The 20,985-nt window shown below is 38.5% G+C and overlaps 1 protein-coding gene across 1 annotated transcript in view; it reads left to right on the top strand.

The window, feature by feature from the left end:
• The first annotated feature begins 4,365 nt into the window (after window positions 1-4,365).
• Window positions 4,366-20,985, top strand: part of LOC120309744 (vomeronasal type-2 receptor 26-like) — a 38,457-nt gene continuing 21,837 nt past the window's right edge. The window contains exons 1-5 of the mRNA XM_039347267.1: window positions 4,366-4,607; window positions 6,713-7,004; window positions 7,496-7,548; window positions 8,718-9,423; window positions 9,883-10,110. Of these exons, the coding sequence (XP_039203201.1) occupies window positions 4,366-4,607; window positions 6,713-7,004; window positions 7,496-7,548; window positions 8,718-9,423; window positions 9,883-10,110 (1,521 nt within the window). The remainder of the gene's footprint in view (window positions 4,608-6,712; window positions 7,005-7,495; window positions 7,549-8,717; window positions 9,424-9,882; window positions 10,111-20,985) is intronic.

Genomic DNA, 20,985 nt, shown 5'->3' on the forward strand with positions numbered 1-20,985 from the left:
CTGTTAATGCAGCCTATCACTGTGTTGGCTTTTTTGGCAGCTGCAGCACACTGCTAGCTCATATTTAAGTGATTGTTCACTAGGACTCCAAGATCCCTCTCACAGTTGCTACTATTGAGAAAGGTAGCACCTATACTATACCTGTGCATTTGGTTTTTCTAGTCTAAATGTAGAACCTTTTTTTACTGTTGAATTTCATTTTGTTAGACAGCGCCCAATGTTCAAGTCTGTCAAGATCCTCCTGTGTCTTAAGCCTATCTTCCTGAGCGTTGGCTATTCCTGCCAACTTGGTGTCATCTACAAATTTGATCTATCCCCTCATCCAAATAATTGATAAAGAGTACTGGGCCTAAAACACTGCATATTTCCCTCCAGTTAATCCTCATATTTGGAAACAATCAAATAAATGCTCTCAGTATATTTGGACAAAACTATCTTAATTTAATCAGGTGGAGTTTTAAGTTAAAAAAGAAACATTAATGTCGAAAGAGTTAAAGCACCTTGGAAGATTTCAAATCCTTATGAAAGGCCAATCTTGTCAAATCCAATTGTACTGCCATAACCTATATTGCATGAAACAGTTTCTCATCCTGAGATTCACTTGCACTCAGTATGGTCATGAAAGATAACACAATCATATTTTCAACTGTATGGACAACAATAGCATATGTCTTAACATCTTGTCATATTTCATGTCATATTTCCTTCACAGAGGAACAATCTTTAAAAAAAATCTAACAAGACAATATTTTCTGTGAAGGCAGGACAGATGTCATTTTATTGGCAGTAGATTCTTCCTAAAAAGTTTTTCATAAAAAATGTTTTTTATCCAAAACTTTTTTATCCCAAAACTTTAGGCATACCCATTTCTATCTAAAAGGCAAATGAGAGGAATATCATGTTACTGAACTGAGAAATCCATATTTCTAGTCTATGAACTCTTTTGACTTAGAACAGTCTATAGATATCCAAAATGGCAGCCACTTTGTTGGAAATATCAGAACCTTGTCAATCATTTACTGCTATCAGATTGTTGTGAATGTTGCAATTATAGTTGGGGGACTAATCTTTATTGTGCAGAGAAAAATATTCAGTACAATTCGATAGATTCTTAGTGGAAGAAATTGTCAAAGATATGGAATCTTAAAAAGATGTAAGGTTTTGGTGATCTCGTTTGCAGCAATACAAAGGCTAAGATAATTTGATAATTCTTTGTTACTCTCATGCAAATAATAAATAAATATCAATTGATTGGCACCTCAATTAACTATCTAGCTTCTTCAGTATTTCATAAATCAATGCCTGTGGTTTCCTACATATATATTGAATAAATACATTCAGAAATGTTGCATTCTTCTACAGAATAGTATATTTCAGAGATACCAAGTTACAGAGATGCTAATGATAATTATTTTGTTTTGCTACACTATGTTGAATAATCCATAATTAGTTATGGCACATGATATGTTAAGCCATAAAATCAGGTTTATATATAAAATTACAGTGTCTGTGTTCTGTTACACTAAGTCAAAGCCTAAAAATAAAAACAAGGAATATAATGAGGCATGATAGAGACTAAAGAACATTTAAAATAAATTTCAGAATAGGATTTTATTTATCATTCAGTTACAGGTAGTCTTTGATTTACAATTGTAATTGGGGCTTGAACTTCTGTCACTAAGTTGTTAAATGAGTTATATCCAATTGTTTGATCTTTTTGTTGCAGTTGTTAAGCAAATATGGCTTCTCCCATTGACTTTGCCCCTAAATTGCTAAGTCCTCTATTTTCAACCACATGACAGCAGGAATCTTGCAAGAGTTGTAAGTACAAGGAACAATAATAAGTCACTTTTTGCAGCACTGTTGTAACTTCAAATGGTTATTAAACAAATGGTTGTAAGTTGAGAACTATCTATATGTGTACTAGGCAGTGCTTTTTTTTTGTCATAGAACTCACCAGAACATAGTTCCGGCATGGTTTTTTGACAGATTTTCCAAGTTTTAAAAGTAACTTTTGAAAATTTGATGTTTGGTCCACATGGAGTTGAATTGCCCTATCAAGCAGCGGCAAAATCATTAAAATGGTACATGCATACTGCTTGTGTGTCAAGTCCAATGCATGCATACTTCATCCAGCTGCTTGGCTTGTGGCACTGCTCAGCTTGTGATTGGTCATGTGGTTGCACACTGAGTGCTTACTGTGGGTGACAACCATTATGTTTCATTACACAACTGATGTGTGTGGGTATTTGTGCAGTGATTGACTACATGCGATTAACAAGATGTGAGTTCCGGCACCTTTTTTCTTACAAAAAAAGCACTGTTACTAGGAATTAATTTCAGAAAACATAGAAGATCCAATCTGCATTGGACATACAAGGATTGGAGTATCACATGTTTCATAGTTCTAAGAATAATAACGTTGAATAAAATATGATCACACAAGAAGTAAAACTCAGGAATAGGTTATTCACTGATTTTGAAATGCAATCAACTGAGAGGTAGTTCTATAAATCACAAGATCACCTCTTTTGTAAAAGTCATGAAACATATTGAACAAATCATCTTGAAAGACATCTGGCCAGATTGCTGTAATATTTAAAGCATGTTATCATCTTACTGTTAAAAAAAGTAGATCCTGCTGTCTTCTTTGTTTATATTCTGAATATTAAACAAATGTTTTTAAACATGTTTGGGGAAAGTTCTCATACTTTTAAATGTAGCCTTAGTAAATTCACATGAGGAATTGATGAAAAGAAAAAGTACTGTAGGATCCAGAGATACCTTGATTAGAATTTTGTAATACGTATATAATTTAAATAGGAAAAGGCACATGATAACTATCTCCCTGGGAATAATGAAACATGTTGAACCAATTGATGTTCTGCATTCCCAAATACTTGCCAAAAACACCTGAAGTAAAAAAAATCTGAAAAGATGTATTGAAGCATAACAGTAACATGCAATACAATTGTGAAATAGTTACCTGCTTAGTTCACGTTAAAATGATTAATCCTGTTTAAAGATATCTAAAGAACAAAACCCTGGAATGAAGTTATAAGATTTCATTAGCTACATGAATAGCTAGCCTATATTTAATGTTTTCTCAAATAATTTTATTTTCACAAATAATTTAATACAAGTTATCTTTATTAAGTTATGGATGTTATAGATAAGAATAGGTATCCTTAGATCTGAATAATTCACTACAATTAAATATGAAACCAAGAGATGGCAGGCAGGTGGGCAACATGGGGACTAGAGGTTCACAAATACGTTCCAAATTCTCATTGTTACTGGTTTGACCTTTTTCCTTTGAACTCAGTTATCTGGAACTTTTTGTTTCTTCTCTATACCATTCAAAATAGGAGATTCTCAGTCTTCTGTACTAGAAATAATCCATGATACTCCAGGTGTGGCCTGATCCTAAAATAAGCCTATTTCATTCACAGTATCATGTCTTGAACACCCCAAACTATAGTTTATTTGAAGATTTAACTACTAGAGAACATCCAAAGTATGACTGGAATGGGTAGACTGATGTGGTCCAGGGAAGAAATGTTCTGGAATTTTCAAGAATTTCCATTCCTGAGAAGAAGAAAAAAAGTAAATTATTTTGTAGCTGGAAATGCATTGAACATTATGCTTCATTAAACTACATCTTTCTGCAATGTCCAAAGGCTGTTGCTTTTGATTGAAAGTAATTGCATATATTAATTTGTCTGTGATGGTATCAATATGTCATAAGTCACTATGTGAAAATGGTCTATAACTATGAAGCCATAATTGAATATCATACTATAAAGGTGCTCTTTGTGAGGTGTTTTACAAATTATGGCTAGCAGGAAATTTGTCAGAAGATGAACTTAACCAACATTCTTAATGTGACAATTTGACTCTTTAAATTAATTATCAGTTGAAATATTGGATGAATGTGTATCATATAACAATATCTTTACAAATACAGATTCTCATTTTCCTGCCGAATCTGCTTTGCTTCAACACAACAAACACCTATGCCAAATTCCAATGTTCAAAAACTTTGGAACCAAATGTAATAAGCAAGTTTCTGAGTAGCAATTTTGCAGAAACATCATTAACTGATTAGCAGTTATTTTCTCCTATATTTATCAGGTCACTGTGATTAATTCAGTTCTTGTCAAATCCCTCTAGGGCTCTAACATTTGTCTAACATTTAGACTGCTGAAATAGATATTCAAAATTTCTATATATAAGCCTTGCATTATTTTGAGTTATAAATATTATTATATACCTACCAGGTATATAACCTACCTTAACATAATACTTTCTCTTAAAAATAATTCATTTTTTCAGGCAATTTAATATATTCAGGTATTATTAGTAATGCTTATCCATGAAAATCTTGGAATATTTGCAAAAAAGATGATGATTTTAGCGCTTCTGTCTCATACAGTATGCAAAGCAAATGCAAAGAGCTGCACTGTAATTGAACCAATTCCTATTCTGCACAAATATTATCAGTCAGGTGATTTCATCATTGGTGGCATTATTCCTCAAATCCTTAGGCCATATAATCCAATAGACTTCAGTGACCATCCCCATCATGCAATGATTGATGAGCTAATGTAAGTAATTTAAGATCACAGTCTAATGTGAATTATTATAAATCATATATTTACTGAACCATTCAATATCTTTTCCTCCTCATTCCATATATGCTTGACAAAGAATTAAAAGGTTTTGCTTGTATTGCACGCTCTGTCTCTCTTGCATAGAAGGACATGTCATGACATTGTCTTCTTTCTTTTACAGCCAACTCATAATAAGACTAAATATGTTAAACAAGGAAGCAAAAGCTTTATAATTATTTATGTGTACTATAAACTGAATCCTATACTTTTTGTTAAAGCCTTTTGCAGTCTCATTCTTCAAGATTTCTAGTAATTCTTTGTAATCATAATTGTTTGTTGCAAAATATGGATTTAATTTTTATACTTTTAAACCATTACTGGCCATTTATTTTATTTTTGATTGTTGGTTGGAAAGAGGAGTTTTAGGATTGAATTCTTGATTGGTGTTAAGTGTTATTGATTTACACCCATTTAAAAGATGGGCAGAAATGCACATTTTTATTGTCTACAGATAATTTTAGTACCCATACTTATATGTATAATATTTTGTCAAATAGCTTTACTTATAAAATCTTTTAACAGTGAAATGCTGTTCTTTTTGGATTATAAATTGTAGTTAATGCAATAGAAAATATTATGTGATATTCTTTGAATACTGCTGAGGATGTTGTATAAAGACTAGTTATGATAGCCTTTGACTTGGAGTTGGCAGACAAAACTTTTCATTATCTCATATTTTATTTTGAATTCTTAGTTGTGTCTAATTAACTCTATAGCAATGACTGCTTGTTAAAGAGGCGTATGTTGTCCTTGAAGGTATTATCAATATTTAGAATTAATCAAGAACTGTCCATACTTCACAAATGGCAGGTGGCCAAAATCATTCTTATGCAATGCAATGACCAAATAAATGCAATGCAATGAATTCATGTTTAATTTGAAGTAGTGATTTGCTGTTCTTTGCTACTTTCTCAAACATTATCTTTATTACCTGTCTGTCAATATATACTGCTCAAAAAAATAAAGGGAACACAAAGGTATAGCATCCTATACGTTTGTGTTCCCTTTATTTTTTTGAGCAGTATATATATTCAGGCATTTTTTTCTTCTAAGTTATTTATGTATTTTTATTTGTATTGTTAATGAAGACTCTGTATTTTGTTAATATTTGTATAACACTAAATTCTGAATATGTATATTTTTGAGGTTGCCATTATTATTTTAATCTCATTAATACTATGTTTATTTATTTGATAAAGTAAAAAAGTTTTTCTATTCATATTAATAACTGTATAAAAAGTACTTTTAAGAATTAAGCCATATAATGAAAAATGTTAATATCATTTTTGACATGTTAGAATTTCTAAACACAGACTTGCTTTTTCTTTTTTTAGCTGTCTTTTTGCCATTCTATTAAATACATGGGGGATACATTTGTTCAGATTAAAATAGTTTTGCCTTCCAGTGGAAATGCTATGTCCAGCATATCTTGCTTTCCTCCACTAAATTTTCTATTTGTGACTTAATCTAATTTAAAATGTTTTTAAAGCAATCATCCTCAGGGTATTCTCAATTGGAAAAGATAAAAGTTTCCAAGTAAGTAAGCAATTTATCATGTTGGTTATAAACATTGCTATATCAAACCTTGCCTGTATAACTTATTAGGAAAAAAAAACACCAATAGTTGATTTAGTGTAAGAAAAGATTTATCCTTGATCATAATAGTTATTACTATCTTGCTTTATTCTCTAGGAACTGCAGAAGACAGTAGTTTGAACAAAGAGAGCTTGCTTCTATGTTTTGTATAACTCGACTCCTTACCACTTATTCTCTTCTCTGATAATACTTTGTCTTTGCTTTTTTTCTAGTACTTCAAGAATAGCTTATTCTTGTGTGGCTTTGGTTATGTCTACTAGCTTTTGCTCCCCTCCTTTCTATACATCTTTTGTTTATCCATTTGCGGATACAACACTAAAATGCTAAGACTGCATTTTACTGAAGGCTGCACTCTGAAAACCATTACTTTTGACTAGAGCAAACCCAGCCCAATCCACTATGCAGAATTTCCATGTGACATGATGTATCTCTGTTATTTGCAGTGTACTGACTAAAAATTATCAGCATACGCTGGCCTTAATATTTGCTGTAAAGGAGATAAATGAAAACCCACAGATCTTGCCTAATTTTACATTAGGTTTCAACATTTATGATAGCTATTATGAAGCAAAATGGACCTATCACAGTGCTATGGAACTTCTCTCCACACAGAAAAGATTTATTCCCAACTATAGGTGTGACATCCAGCATAATCTGGTAGCTATTATCGAAGGGCTTGATATTGATGTCTCACTTCCTATAGCAAACATTCTGAGTATCTACAAGGTTCCACAGGTTGGTTGGGTGCTTTTTAAAGATTTCTTTTATCTTTCTAGATTCTACTATTTGAATTTAAAAAATGTGCACTTGAGATAAATAGGCAGTTTAATTACTTTTATCAATAATATAAAAAATAATTGTGTCAGTTCATTCTCCAGATCTTAGAGATCATTCTTAGTTATATGAACACCTTTCTAGGAGTCAGGATGTCAGATCAGATTCTGATAAACTGAATTCTTGTTTATAATATTTTTATTTATCTGCCATAATTAAAAAATAAGATGTTTTTGCTTCAATTGTTTAACATTTTTTCTTCAGAAGATATATAATTTTGTGCTCCTTTTTTAAACTGTTCCAATACTCCTACTTCTCTTCAGTAATGCTTAAGAAGGAGATTTAGTTTCATGTCAAATTCTCAGTTTTTCAATATCTAAGGTGTATATGCCACATGTCCAAATATAAAAGAAACACCCTATTTGTAAAATTTGGTTGGTTTTTTTTTAAAGCTGGAGAATTACTGTTTTGAAAAATATACTGCTCAATATATCTTATTCTCAGTGTAAATATTATTGTCTCTGACAGTTCTCCTGATTGTTTAAACTTTTCAAATAACTTACTTTTTCTCTCTTTCATTTGAGTTCTTTAATTAGGGCTATATATATAAGTATGTTTTTCAGAAGGATGATAGTTCCTTCCTTAAAACCCAAACCAAAGTTTTATCATAAATGCCACAGGATTGCTTTAGATTTATGAATTTGCTGTAACTTTTTAGTATAATACAGTTTGTGTAATATAATGATCATGGAAGTTATATTATGAATAAGAAGGTTACTGATATCTGAATCCAACTATTTGCCAGTATATATTTTCGCAGATATCAGAGTATAAAATTATCTCAGCAATTAATCAAAAATCAAACAAAAGTCCTACACAAATCTTTCTCTTCAAATGCATTTATGCTATTTATGATGAATAATAAACTTTTTAAATATCCTGGTCCACAATAAGTACAGCCAAGTAAGAAACTACTAATATATAAGTTCTAGACAGGGACAACTAAAAATTTAAAAAAAAATTAGGGAAATTTTTTCATAATTTGTATATGACCAGCAAAAGATTTCCTCATCCCAACTAATTATTTTCATGAGAATAAAAAGGCCTGTTCATTGTATCATTTTTTTTCAACTTTAACAACTTTTAGATGTGTGATCTTCAACCCCCAGAATTCCCCAGCATATTCCCCTATATAATATTTATTATTTATTACTTATTTATTTTTTTATTTTCATTGAATTCATAATGTATAAAACATTACTCCTCTTCACATTTTCTATTTGAATACAAGTTCAAAGAAATTGGAGAAGAATATTACTTTATATTGATGTCAACACCTTCTTTATAATTGGATGACTGCTAGAAGAGAGCTAGCTTGAGATGTAAATGTAATCTGTTTCTGTTGATGGACAATCTTAAAATCCTAAAATAAACACATTGTAAATTAGCAAATGCATGTTCTAAATCCATCTCTCTCTCCCTCTCTCTCCCTCCCTCTCTCTCTTTCTCTTTCTCTTCCCCCTTCACATCTTCAACATCCTATATTATTGTATAGTTCACATACGGGTCCACTGCAGTGATGAATAATCAAAGAGAATCACTCCCTTTCTTTCGGATGGTTCCAAATGAAACTTTGCAGTATAAGGGTATTCTCCAGTTACTTCTGCATTTCAGATGGATATGGGTTGGAATTTTGGCAATAAATGACGACAATGGAGATAGGTTTGTGCAGAGAATACTTGCAGGATTTCCTATGAATGGTATCTGTTTTGCCTTCATAGAGAGAATCAATATTCCTTTCCTTGATGATTATATTAGTTCAATTAGTGAAATGATTGGAATTGTTGAAAAAATTAAAAAGAGTAAAGCTAATGTGTTGGTTCTCTATGGAGAAACTCGAACAATGATATATTGGAGATGGATGCTTCGACTATTTGAGGTAAAAGGCATGGTGTGGATTATGTCAGCCCAGATTGATCTCTTTTCCTTACCTTATCAAAGAGACTGGGACATCCAAGTCATCAATGGAGCACTATCTTTCACTGTTAAATCATGCAAGCTTCCAGGTTTTCAACATTTTTTTCAAAACAGAAAACCTTCCAACTCAAAGGGTGACAATTTTCTACTAGCCTTTTGGGAACAAGCATTTTTTTGTAAATTTTCACATTCCCATACAGCTGGGGATATTTGCATGGGAGAAGAGAAGGTTGAGAACCTTCCTGGGACAGTTTCTGAAATGTTCATGATGGGACCTAGTTACAGTATCTACAATGCTGTTTATACTATGGCTCATGCACTTCATGTGCTGCAGAAATTGAAATCCAGATATGGATCAATGGCAGTTGAGCAAAGATGGAAGTTTCAAAATCAGCCATGGCAGGTGACTGTTGATAAATGAAATTGAATGTGATATACTTATGAATGCAATAGTAGAATTCTATTAATGCAGAAGCCACATGTAGTTTTTATTTTAGACATTTACCTGGTATGTTTGGACACATTAGAAAAAGTTCATGAATAAATATACCATTCTTAACGCCATTCGTTTTTCTACTGAAGTGTGTACCATTTAATAGTTTGTCAGTTTTTATTTTTATGCATGTGAATATATACATAGTCAAATAATGTCATTCCTGTATTTAAGATCCTGAAAAGTATATATTATATAAAATAATTTTTAGTTGTAAATGCATATACAATATGACATTCATCTTAGTGACTAAAACAGAATACTTTAACTGTGTGCATGTACCACACTGGAGATTGAGCTGGATAATTAAAAAAGGTATTTTATTTTATGATTCAATGAATAACACAGTTGGTCTTTATTTTCTTTAAGTTTCATCACTTGCTCAGAGGTTTTTCATTCAACAACAGTGGCAGAAACAAAATTTCATTTGATCACAATGGAGAATTAATAGTTGGGTTTGGCATTATGAATTGGGTCACATTTTCAAATCAAACATTTCTTAAAGTGAAGGTTGGAAAAATGAATCATATGTCCACATCAGAACAAGAGTTCAGCATTAATGACCATGAAATCACTTGGCATGACATTTTCAACCAGGTAAGTAATGAAAATATTCAATTTAACAATGAAATGATGTGCAGAAATTACTGGTTTGTATACTATAAATATAGTAGTTAAAAGCCTATATTCTAAGTCTAGTAACCTATAATATGACCTCTTAACTATAATGGTCAGGTAACCTGGTACATTCCAAATGAAGTGTAATTTCACAATTTTGTTTGTGAAATCACACTATATATATATACAATATATATATATGTTTTCTGAGGTTTTCGCGGGTATTTGTATGTAGGTCTTTGGTTGTTCGGGTTTTCTCCCACGTAAAATTGGAAGTGTCTTGGCGACGTTTCGACGAAGTCCCATTCGTCATCTTCAGGCTGGTGCTTTCAGCTTCGTGCTTTGAGCAGCAATGTGTGGTCTTAGCTGTTTATTCCTTTTAACTGCCAGTGGGGGTATGAACTGATTGGGTGGGAGCTTGGCTGTGTTCTGATTGGGTGGAGGTGTGAACACACCTCCACCCAATCAGAACACAGCCAAGCTCCCACCCAATCAGTTCATACCCCCACTGGCAGTTAAAAATGATACCAGACCCACACTCACAAAAACCACACAGGATGTCACCACCACACATCCACGCAAAAAACAAACCCAAAGCCACACCGATGACGAGGCACGACCACAAACCAGAAGCCAGATCACAGCTGCATCATTAGCCACTTTAAACCCCTCCAATCCATACATGAAGCAAACTGACACCCTCCATGAAGAGGAGACACAACCACGAACGAGAAGCCAAAAAATAGCAAGGCAGCCCAAAATCTTAAACCCCTCTGCAACTCAGACTAACCTGAGCACAACCAAACAGAACACTCCCCCAGCCAATCAGAGCACAGCCAAGCCCCTAACCATTCAGAACACACCTCCACCCAATCAGAACACAGCCAAGCTCCCACCCAATCAGTTCATACCCCCACTGGCAGTTAAAAGAAGAAACAGCTAAGACCACACATTGCTGCTCAAAGCACGAAGCTGAAAACACCAGCCTGAAGATGACGAATGAGACTTCGTCGAAACGTTGCCAAGACACTTCCAATTTTACGCGGGAGAAAACCTGAACAACCAAAGACCTACATACAAATACCCGCGAAAACCTCAGAATATATATATATATATATATATATATATATATACGATTAAAAAGGTTAAAAATATGAACCCTGGGGGTATACATAGTGAAGAAATAAAATGAACACCAGGGTAATAAAAACTATAAAAGTTTTTAATTAATTAAAACTATAAAAGTTTAATTAAAAGCGCCAAGCTTTCGCCGTCACCTGCCGGCATCTTCAGGGCTAGCGCGCCAGAGAATGAGGAAGTCCTTTATAGGCGTGTCAAGGTTTGCGCCCGGCTCCTTGATCTTGTTATTGGGCCTGATTGATTCAATTGCGTACGGTTAACCTGTTTTTCCTTTCTCTTTTTGGTTACATTTCTATCTTCATCCATCCTTATTTCTCTCAACCTTGGGGTGGTTGGGTGGCAACTCCGGTTGTTTCGGTTGTCTTTGCATTCTGATCTCCCCCCAGGTTCAGGTGGTAGTGCACATTCCACATTCCTTTCACAGCCATGTCCTACCCAATTGTTCCTTTTAGAGTAACTTTCCTTTTTAGTCCCAATACTTTCATTTTTAGTGCACCCGTCATCCGGATGGTCTTGCGAGCTGTTACGAGTCAAATACGGCGTGGGGGGGTGTTCAGCAGGGTGGAGGGGTCGTTTCCTGGTCATCGCCATACCCAGCTGTCCTGCGCGCATCCTGCTTCGGGTACTCGGTCCGGGGTGTGTGTGTGTGATAGTCGAATCACGCTCCTTCTGGCTGTCATAACGTTCCTCTTCAGCTCTCCCCCTTTCTGCACTGTTGGTGTTCGTGTGCATTCCATGGGAGTCCTCGGGATCATCGGGTAGGGGGCGTGACGACTCAATCCCTCGCACTCCACCGCTCTCTGATCTTCTCCCCTCCTCCCTGGCGGTGCTCGGGGGTTCGTCGTTGGCCATGTCCCGTGATCTATCCCCCCTGGATCCAATCGCTCTGGCTGCGTGAGGGGGTCTTCTCCTCCCTTCCGGACCGACCATGATGTTTCTTTTAGCGCGCAGGCGAGCTGTTGCGTTTGGCGATTCCCCCGCATCTCCACCTACCGTATCCTCCTTCGTCTTGTTCTCACTATCAGAACTCCAGATCTCAGTTTCCACCACCCCCCTAGTCCTCTGGGATTGCGGTAGCCTCACTGGGGTGGTCAGGGTGTCCCGTAGTTGCCCTTCCTCCTCCGGATTGCACCAGGTCTGTTGGGCAGTTTGCCCTTCCTCTTTGGTATCACCGGGATTATTGTTAAGCCATCGGGGGTGTTGCCGCTGATTATTAATGCTCCATGATCTTAAAGCCACGTATGCCGGGCATAGGTCGACATGTCTGTTAATAGATCTATTATCTGAGAGCCATGCCTCCCTAAGTAGGCGGCCCCCTTTGGTGTTATCATTCGCCAATACGCTGACGCCACTAAAATTAAACCTATGACCCAGATCTACCGTGTGTGCCCATATCTGGGAGTAACAATCTCCCCTTCTCACTGCCAATCTGTATTCGTGGACCCTGGTCTTAATCCGTTTAGCAGTCTCCCCAACGTAATTGCACTGGCAGTCCATGCAATCAATCCTATAAACAGCTGCCGATCTTTCAGTGTTGGGGAGCGGGTCCTTGGGGCGCACTATAGCCGCCCGCAGTGTTTGGTTTGGTCTATGGGCCACCTGTATGTTATACGGTGCCAGGATCCTCGCTGTGGCTTCTGATACATTATGAATATAGGGGAGGGTGATGCGTGTGGTTGCCTGAGGTATGGATTCTTGGGATGTAAGGTTACCCCGGGGTCCAGGTGGTTTACTGAACTGATTGATGAGCTTTACCGGGTAACCATTGTGTCTACACATTTGGAAGAGGTGGTTTCTCTCTTCCTTCTTGGCTCTGACGGTGCTGCAGTGTGTCTCCACCCGTTTAAATAATGTCCTGACACAGCTGACTTTATGGGCCATCGGATGATTACTCCCAAAGTGGAGAATCCTATCCGTGCATGTTGGTTTTCGGTACACCCTGGTGGCCAGACATCCATCCACCTGGCGCTGCACTAATACATCCAGGAATGCCAAACTGCCCTGATCTTCCTCTTCCATAGTAAATTGGATGTCTGGGTATACCGAGACTTTATGGGCATTTTGACTGACTTTATGGGCATTTTGAATGAACCTGGGGGGAGATCAGAATGCAAAGACAACCGAAACAACCGGAGTTGCCACCCAACCACCCCAAGGTTGAGAGAAATAAGGATGCATGAAGATAGAAATGTAACCAAAAAGAGAAAGGAAAAACAGGTTAACCGTACGCAATTGAATCAATCAGGCCCAATAACAAGATCAAGGAGCCGGGCGCAAACCTTGACACGCCTATAAAGGACTTCCTCATTCTCTGGCGCGCTAGCCCTGAAGATGCCGGCAGGTGACGGCGAAAGCTTGGCGCTTTTAATTAAACTTTTATAGTTTTAATTAATTAAAAACTTTTATAGTTTTTATTACCCTGGTGTTCATTTTATTTCTTCACTATATATATATATATATATATATATATATATATATATATATATATATATATGTATGTAGGTCTTTGGTTGTTTGGGTTTTCTCCCACGTAAAATTGGAAGTGTCTTGGCGACGTTTCGACGAAGTCCCATTCGTCATCTTCAGGCTGGTGTTTTCAGCTTCGTGCCTCGAGCAGCAGTGTGTGGTCTTGGCTGTTTCTTCCTTTTAACTGCCAGTGGAGGTATGAACTGATTGGGTGGGAGCTTGGCTGTGTTCTGATTGGGTGGAGGTGTGTTCTGATTGGTTAGGGGCTTGGCTGTGCTCTGATTGGCTGGGGGGTTGGCTGTGTCTGATTGGCTGTGCTCTGATTGGCTGGGGGAGTGTTCTGTTTGGTTGTGCTCAGGTTAGTCTGAGTTGCAGAGGGATTCAAGATTTTGGGCTGCCCTGCCATTCCTTGGCTTCGCGTTCGTGGTCGTGCTTCCTCTTCATGGAGGGTGTCAGTTTGCTTCATGTATGGATTGGGGGGGTTTAAAGTGGCTAATGATGCAGCTGTGGTCTGGCTTCTGGTTTGTGGTCGTGCCTCATAGTCAGTGTGGCTTTGGGTTTGTTTTTTGCGTGGATGTTTGGTGGTGACATCCTGTGTGGTTTTTGTGAGTGTGGGTCTGGTATCATTTTTTGTGTTAGGGAGTCGTTTGTCAATAAGGGCGGGTTTCCAAATGGCTGGTAGGCGGGAGGTATCATCTCGCTTGTTCATGCTGTGTGGGCGTTTTTCTATCTCGATGGCTTCTCTGATTATTCTGTTATTAAAATGTTCACTTTTGGCAATGGTTCTGGTATTTTTAAAGTCAATTTCATGTCCTGTGGCTTTAAGGTGTTGGACCAGGGAAGATGTTGGTTCCTCTTTTTTGACTGAGTTCTTATGTTCTTCAATGCGTGCACTTATTCTTCTGTTGGTTTGTCCGATGTATGTGGTGGGACAAGTGGTGCATGGGATTTCGTATACTCCTTGATTTTCTAATTCAATTTTATCTTTGGGGTTTCTAAGGATGGTGGATATTTTTCTGTTTGTGCAGAATGCTGTTTTGATGTTGTGTTTATGGAGGATCTTACTGATTCTGTCTGTGATGCCTTTTATGTATGGGAGGATGGCTTTGCCGTTTTCTTGTTCTTTGTCTTGGATTTTAGTGGGGGTTTCTTTTTGGATTAGGTTTGTAATCTTATTTCTATGGAATCCATTGGATGTTAGTACATTGGTGAGAGTGTGTAGTTCGGGTTTTAGGTGTTGTTCGTCAGCTAAGCGTTTTGTTCTGGAGATGAGTGTCTTGGCTACAGAGTTGATCTGTGCTGGGTGGTGGTGTGAGAGAGCGTGCAGATAGCTGTTTGTGTGTGTTTTCTTCTGGTAGATGGTGTGTCCTAGGGAGCCATTGGATTTCTTGTAGACTAAGACATCCAGGAAGGGAAGTTGGTTGTTAGCTTCTGTTTCCATGGTGAACTGTATTTTGGGGTGTAGGCTGTTGAGGTGTGTGAGGAAGTTGTCCAGTTTTTCTTTCCCATGTGGCCAGATTATGAAGGTGTCGTCTACGTATCTGAGCCAGAGTTTGGGTTTGTGATCCGATTTTTCTAGAGCTTGGGTTTCAAAGTGTTCCATGTAGAGGTTGGCAATGACAGGTGAGAGGGGTGATCCCATGGGTGCTCCTTCTGTTTGTTTGTATTTTTGTCCATTATAGATGAAGTATGTGTTGGATAGGCAGTGGTTGGTCAGATCTAAGATGTGTTTGGGGGGGTTATATTTGTTTTGGATAGCTGTCTACAAGAAATCCAATGGCTCCCTAGGACACACCATCTACCAGAAGAAAACACACACAAACCGCTATCTGCACGCTCTCTCACACCACCACCCAGCACAGATCAACTCTGTAGCCAAGACACTCATCTCCAGAACAAAACGCTTAGCTGACGAACAACACCTAAAACCCGAACTACACACTCTCACCAATGTACTAACATCCAATGGATTCCATAGAAATAAGATTACAAACCTAATCCAAAAAGAAACCCCCACTAAAATCCAAGACAAAGAACAAGAAAACGGCAAAGCCCTCCTCCCATACATAAAAGGCACCACAGACAGAATCAGTAAGATCCTCCATAAACACAACATCAAAACAGCATTCTGCACAAACAGAAAAATATCCACCATCCTTAGAAACCCCAAAGATAAAATTGAATTAGAAAATCAAGGAGTATACGAAATCCCATGCACCACTTGTCCCACCACATACATCGGACAAACCAACAGAAGAATAAGTGCACGCATTGAAGAACATAAGAACTCAGTCAAAAAAGAGGAACCAACATCTTCCCTGGTCCAACACCTTAAAGCCACAGGACATGAAATTGACTTTAAAAATACCAGAACCATTGCCAAAAGTGAACATTTTAATAACAGAATAATCAGAGAAGCCATCGAGATAGAAAAACGCCCACACAGCATGAACAAGCGAGATGATACCTCCCGCCTACCAGCCATTTGGAAACCCGCCCTCATTGACAAACGACTCCCTAACACAAAAAATGATACCAGACCCACACTCACAAAAACCACACAGGATGTCACCACCAAACATCCACGCAAAAAACAAACCCAAAGCCACACTGACTATGAGGCACGACCACAAACCAGAAGCCAGACCACAGCTGCATCATTAGCCACTTTAAACCCCCCCAATCCATACATGAAGCAAACTGACACCCTCCATGAAGAGGAAGCACGACCACGAACGCGAAGCCAAGGAATGGCAGGGCAGCCCAAAATCTTGAATCCCTCTGCAACTCAGACTAACCTGAGCACAACCAAACAGAACACTCCCCCAGCCAATCAGAACACAGCCAACCCCCAGCCAATCAGAGCACAGCCAAGCCCCTAACCAATCAGAACACACCTCCACCCAATCAGAACACAGCCAAGCTCCCACCCAATCAGTTCATACCTCCACTGGCAGTTAAAAGGAAGAAACAGCCAAGACCACACACTGCTGCTCGAGGCACGAAGCTGAAAGCACCAGCCTGAAGATGACGAATGGGACTTCGTCGAAACGTCGCCAAGACACTTCCAATTTTATGTGGGAGAAAACCCGAACAACCAAAGACCTACATACAAAAAAAATATATATATATATATATATATATATATATATATATATATATATATATATATATATGATAGGAAATAAAATGATCACCAGGGTAATAAAACTATAAAATTTATTAAAAAGCGCCTAGCTTTCGCCGTCACCTGCCGGCATCCTCAGGGCTAGTGCGCCAGGGAGTGGGAGGGTCATTCTTATAGGTGTGGTGAGGTCTGCGCACGACTCCTCGACCTCGTCATTGGGCCTAAATAGGATAACTGCGTGCGGCTGGTCTGTTCCTTTCTATTCATCTCAACCGCCCGTTCATCCTCCTCCATCCTTCTCTCCCTCAATCTTGAGGTGGGCGGGCAAATGTCTCTATGGTTGCAACAGTCTCTATATTTGAGCTCTTTTCCCTCGGGGGTAGGTGGCAGTGTGCATTTCGTGTTTCTTTTACAGTCCTCCTTCGTTCCATCGTTCTTCCTATGGCAAGTTTTTTGTTGTTGAATTTTGGTATCTTTGTTTCTTATACAGGTATCATTTAAGTGATCACATGGGTCCTTTCGAGGTAGTTGTAATTCGTTAACGGTCTGGGGCTGGAGGGGGGGACCTTTCGAATGTGGAGGGGGTAGTGATTCTTCAATTGTCCCTGTGTGTAGTCGCTTTGTGCGCGCTACGCCCTGTTCGGGCGATCCGGAAAGGGTAGCGGTGGGGCCATGCCTTCGCTCTTCCTCTTGGGGTAGGTATCGTCCAGGTGATCTCACACGCCCCTCCCGAATAGATATAGTTCGTCGGCAGTCCAAAGCCGAAGGGCAAGCCACTCGGTCGTGGGTGGAGGGGGGCGGAGGCTCCCCGCCCGTCGCCACCCCCAGCTGTCCGGCGCGTCTCCTGCTATGAGTGATCGATCCGGGGGGAAGGTTAGCAATAGAGTCGTGATCTGTTTGGTCTTTGCAGCGTCCTTCCTCGCTACAAGTAGATATAGATCGTCGGCAGTCCGAAGCCGAAGGGCAGGCCATTCGGCCATGGGTAGAGAGGGGCGGAGGCTCCCCGCTCGTCGCTACCCCCAGCTGTCCGGCGCGTCTCCTGCTGCGGGTGATCGGTCCGGAGGGGAGGGTAGCGATAGAGTCGCAATCTGTTTGATCTTTGTAGCATCTTTCCTCGGCTTGTCTCCTCCTCCCTGCGTCGTCGGTGGTCATACGGATCCTCCGAAGCTCTCCGGAATACGCAAGCGGGGGGAACGGTGGCTTGATCTCTTGAGTTCTTTCTCCTTCTTGCGGTTTCCTCTCTCCTAACTTGGTCCCCTTGATCCAGCGGGGGGCTCTCTCTTTTCTTTCTGAAATGACTGGCATATTTCCTCCCATATGCAGGTGGATTGCCATATCTAAGGGTCTCCCCCCTCCTCCAACCGCGATGTCTTCCTTAGTATTGGTCACCACATTTCGAGTATCTATATCTTCCTTAATGCCATTAGAGTTATTATTGGAACGTCGGGGGTGCTGTCCTTGATTACTAGTGCTCCACAGCCTTAAAGCCATATATGCCGGGCACAGGTCCACATGCCGGTTAATAGAATTGTCATCCGAGAGCCATGCCTCCTTAAGTAGGCGGCCCCCCTTGGTATTGTCGCTAGCCAATACGCTGACCTCACTGAAATTAAATTTGTGATCTAGTTCCGCCATGTGTGCCCATATTTGAGAATGTGGATCTCCCCTTCTTACTGCTAACTTATGCTCGTGGACCCTGGTTTTAATCCGTTTGGCTGTCTCCCCAACATAGTTGGATCGGCAGTCCATACAATTGATCTTATAAATGGCTGCCGACCTTTCAGTGTTGGGGAGCGGGTCCTTTGGGCGCATTACAGCTGCCCGCAGTGTTTGGTTGGGTCTATGGGCCACTTGTATCTTGTGCGGTGCTAAGATCCTTGCAGTGGCCTCTGAGACGTTGTGGACTGCTTTGGACTGCTTTGGACTGCCGACGAACTATATCTATTCGGGAGGGGCGTGTGAGATCACCTGGACGATACCTACCCCAAGAGGAAGAGCGAAGGCATGGCCCCACCGCTACCCTTTCCGGATCGCCCGAACAGGGCGTAGCGCGCACAAAGCGACTACACACAGTGACAATTGAAGAATCACTACCCCCTCCACATTCGAAAGGTCCCCCCCTCCAGCCCCAGACCGTTAACGAATTACAACTACCTCGAAAGGACCCATGTGATCACTTAAATGATACCTGTATAAGAAACAAAGATACCAAAATTCAACAACAAAAAACTTGCCATAGGAAGAACGATGGAACGAAGGAGGACTGTAAAAGAAACACGAAATGCACACTGCCACCTACCCCCGAGGGAAAAGAGCTCAAACATAGAGACTGTTGCAACCATAGAGACATTTGCCCGCCCACCTCAAGATTGAGGGAGAGAAGGATGGAGGAGGATGAACGGGCGGTTGAGATGAATAGAAAGGAACAGACCAGCCGCACGCAGTTATCCTATTTAGGCCCGATGACGAGGTCGAGGAGTCGTGCGCAGACCTCACCACACCTATAAGAATGACCCTCCCACTCCCTGGCGCACTAGCCCTGAGGATGCCGGCAGGTGACGGCGAAAGCTAGGCGCTTTTTAATAAATTTTATAGTTTTTATTACCCTGGTGATCATTTTATTTCTCACCATATATATATATATATATATATATATATATATATATATATATATATATACACACACACACACACACACACACACACACACACACACACACACATATATATATATTTCTAAAATTTGGATTGCTAGCAAAGAATTAAGGGAGAACTGGAATAGCTATTTCGAACTCTTTAGCTCTTTTCAACCAGACATACCCTTCTGAGATTCGAACCTGGGCTGTCTGCATGTTAGGCAGATTTCTCTCTCCCATATTTGGGCAACAGGGTGTAACATACAGCATCCTAGATATATATATATATATATATATATATATATATATATATATATATATATATATATATATATATATATATGTTTTGTATGTGTTTTATAAAAATTACAGTATACACCCCAAAACCCACCCACCCTAAACCTCCCCCTCTCCCTCCCCCACTTCCCAGAGCTGAGTACAGGGTTACAAATATAATAATCAAACTCTAACTAACATTAACCAACTATATAAATAACCAAGTCCATAATGCGCTTTAACTCCCCTTTAACATAGGTATAAACAAATTAAAAATAAATTTTGTTCTATATTTTTAATATGAAACATTTTCTAGCTGTACATTAAAAAAGGAAAAAATGTTTGGACAGATTTGCAAAGCTTTTAAAATATAAAATAGCATGTAGTTAAAAATTTTCAAGAATAATAACAACATAAAATATCTAAAAGTAATATTCTAGTATTGTATGGGCATTTAAAATTTCACAACTATTAAATTTTAAAATGTGTTAGAAAAGAATACCATCACCTTATTTTAGAAAAATAGCAAATTCAAACTTTGCACAGTCTCTTATCCTTGGCAATATGACAATAATTGGATTTAAAAAGCCCAATATATCTCAAGAAGAAAAAGTAGATTCTGCTCTGGTAATAATCTAACAGTAGGTTAATTCCAAAATAAGTGATATAATTTTCTCCAAATTGGATTGACTCCTGTTCAAGCCATGAACAACTCAGCTTATAATTGTCCAAACCAAAGACAGGGAATCTGTTTTGAACTATTTCTGCCCAGTAACATCAGCCAGCATAAATCAGTGAGAATGATATTGAAATTGTAATTTGGCAACCTATGCAGCATCATGGATAGTCCATTATATTTCCCTCTCTTTCTACATAATATCCTAAAGCATTTGTCTTTCTTCTATACTATATGATGCCTTTGACTTAGGTTAGATCTGAATAAGCCCTACTGTATTCAGTTTGATGTTATGTGACATCTCAGTATATAGATGGCTAGTTCTGGAATAAAAAGACCAAACAAAGCAAAACACACATTATGCATTTAAGATGAAGAAACAGAATTGCTGTACCATCTGGATTATCATGATTAGGAAATAACATCACTATTTCCCATTTTTTCCTCTACCACTCTTTGGTTTTCTCAACCACCCTTATGACTAAATATATTTCATAATCTTATGCTTAATACGTCTTGTAATTTATATGATG

The sequence above is a fragment of the Crotalus tigris genome, unplaced genomic scaffold, assembly GCF_016545835.1.
Source record: "Crotalus tigris isolate CLP2741 ecotype Arizona unplaced genomic scaffold, ASM1654583v1 scf7180000018058.1502924, whole genome shotgun sequence".
NCBI lineage: Eukaryota > Metazoa > Chordata > Lepidosauria > Squamata > Viperidae > Crotalus > Crotalus tigris.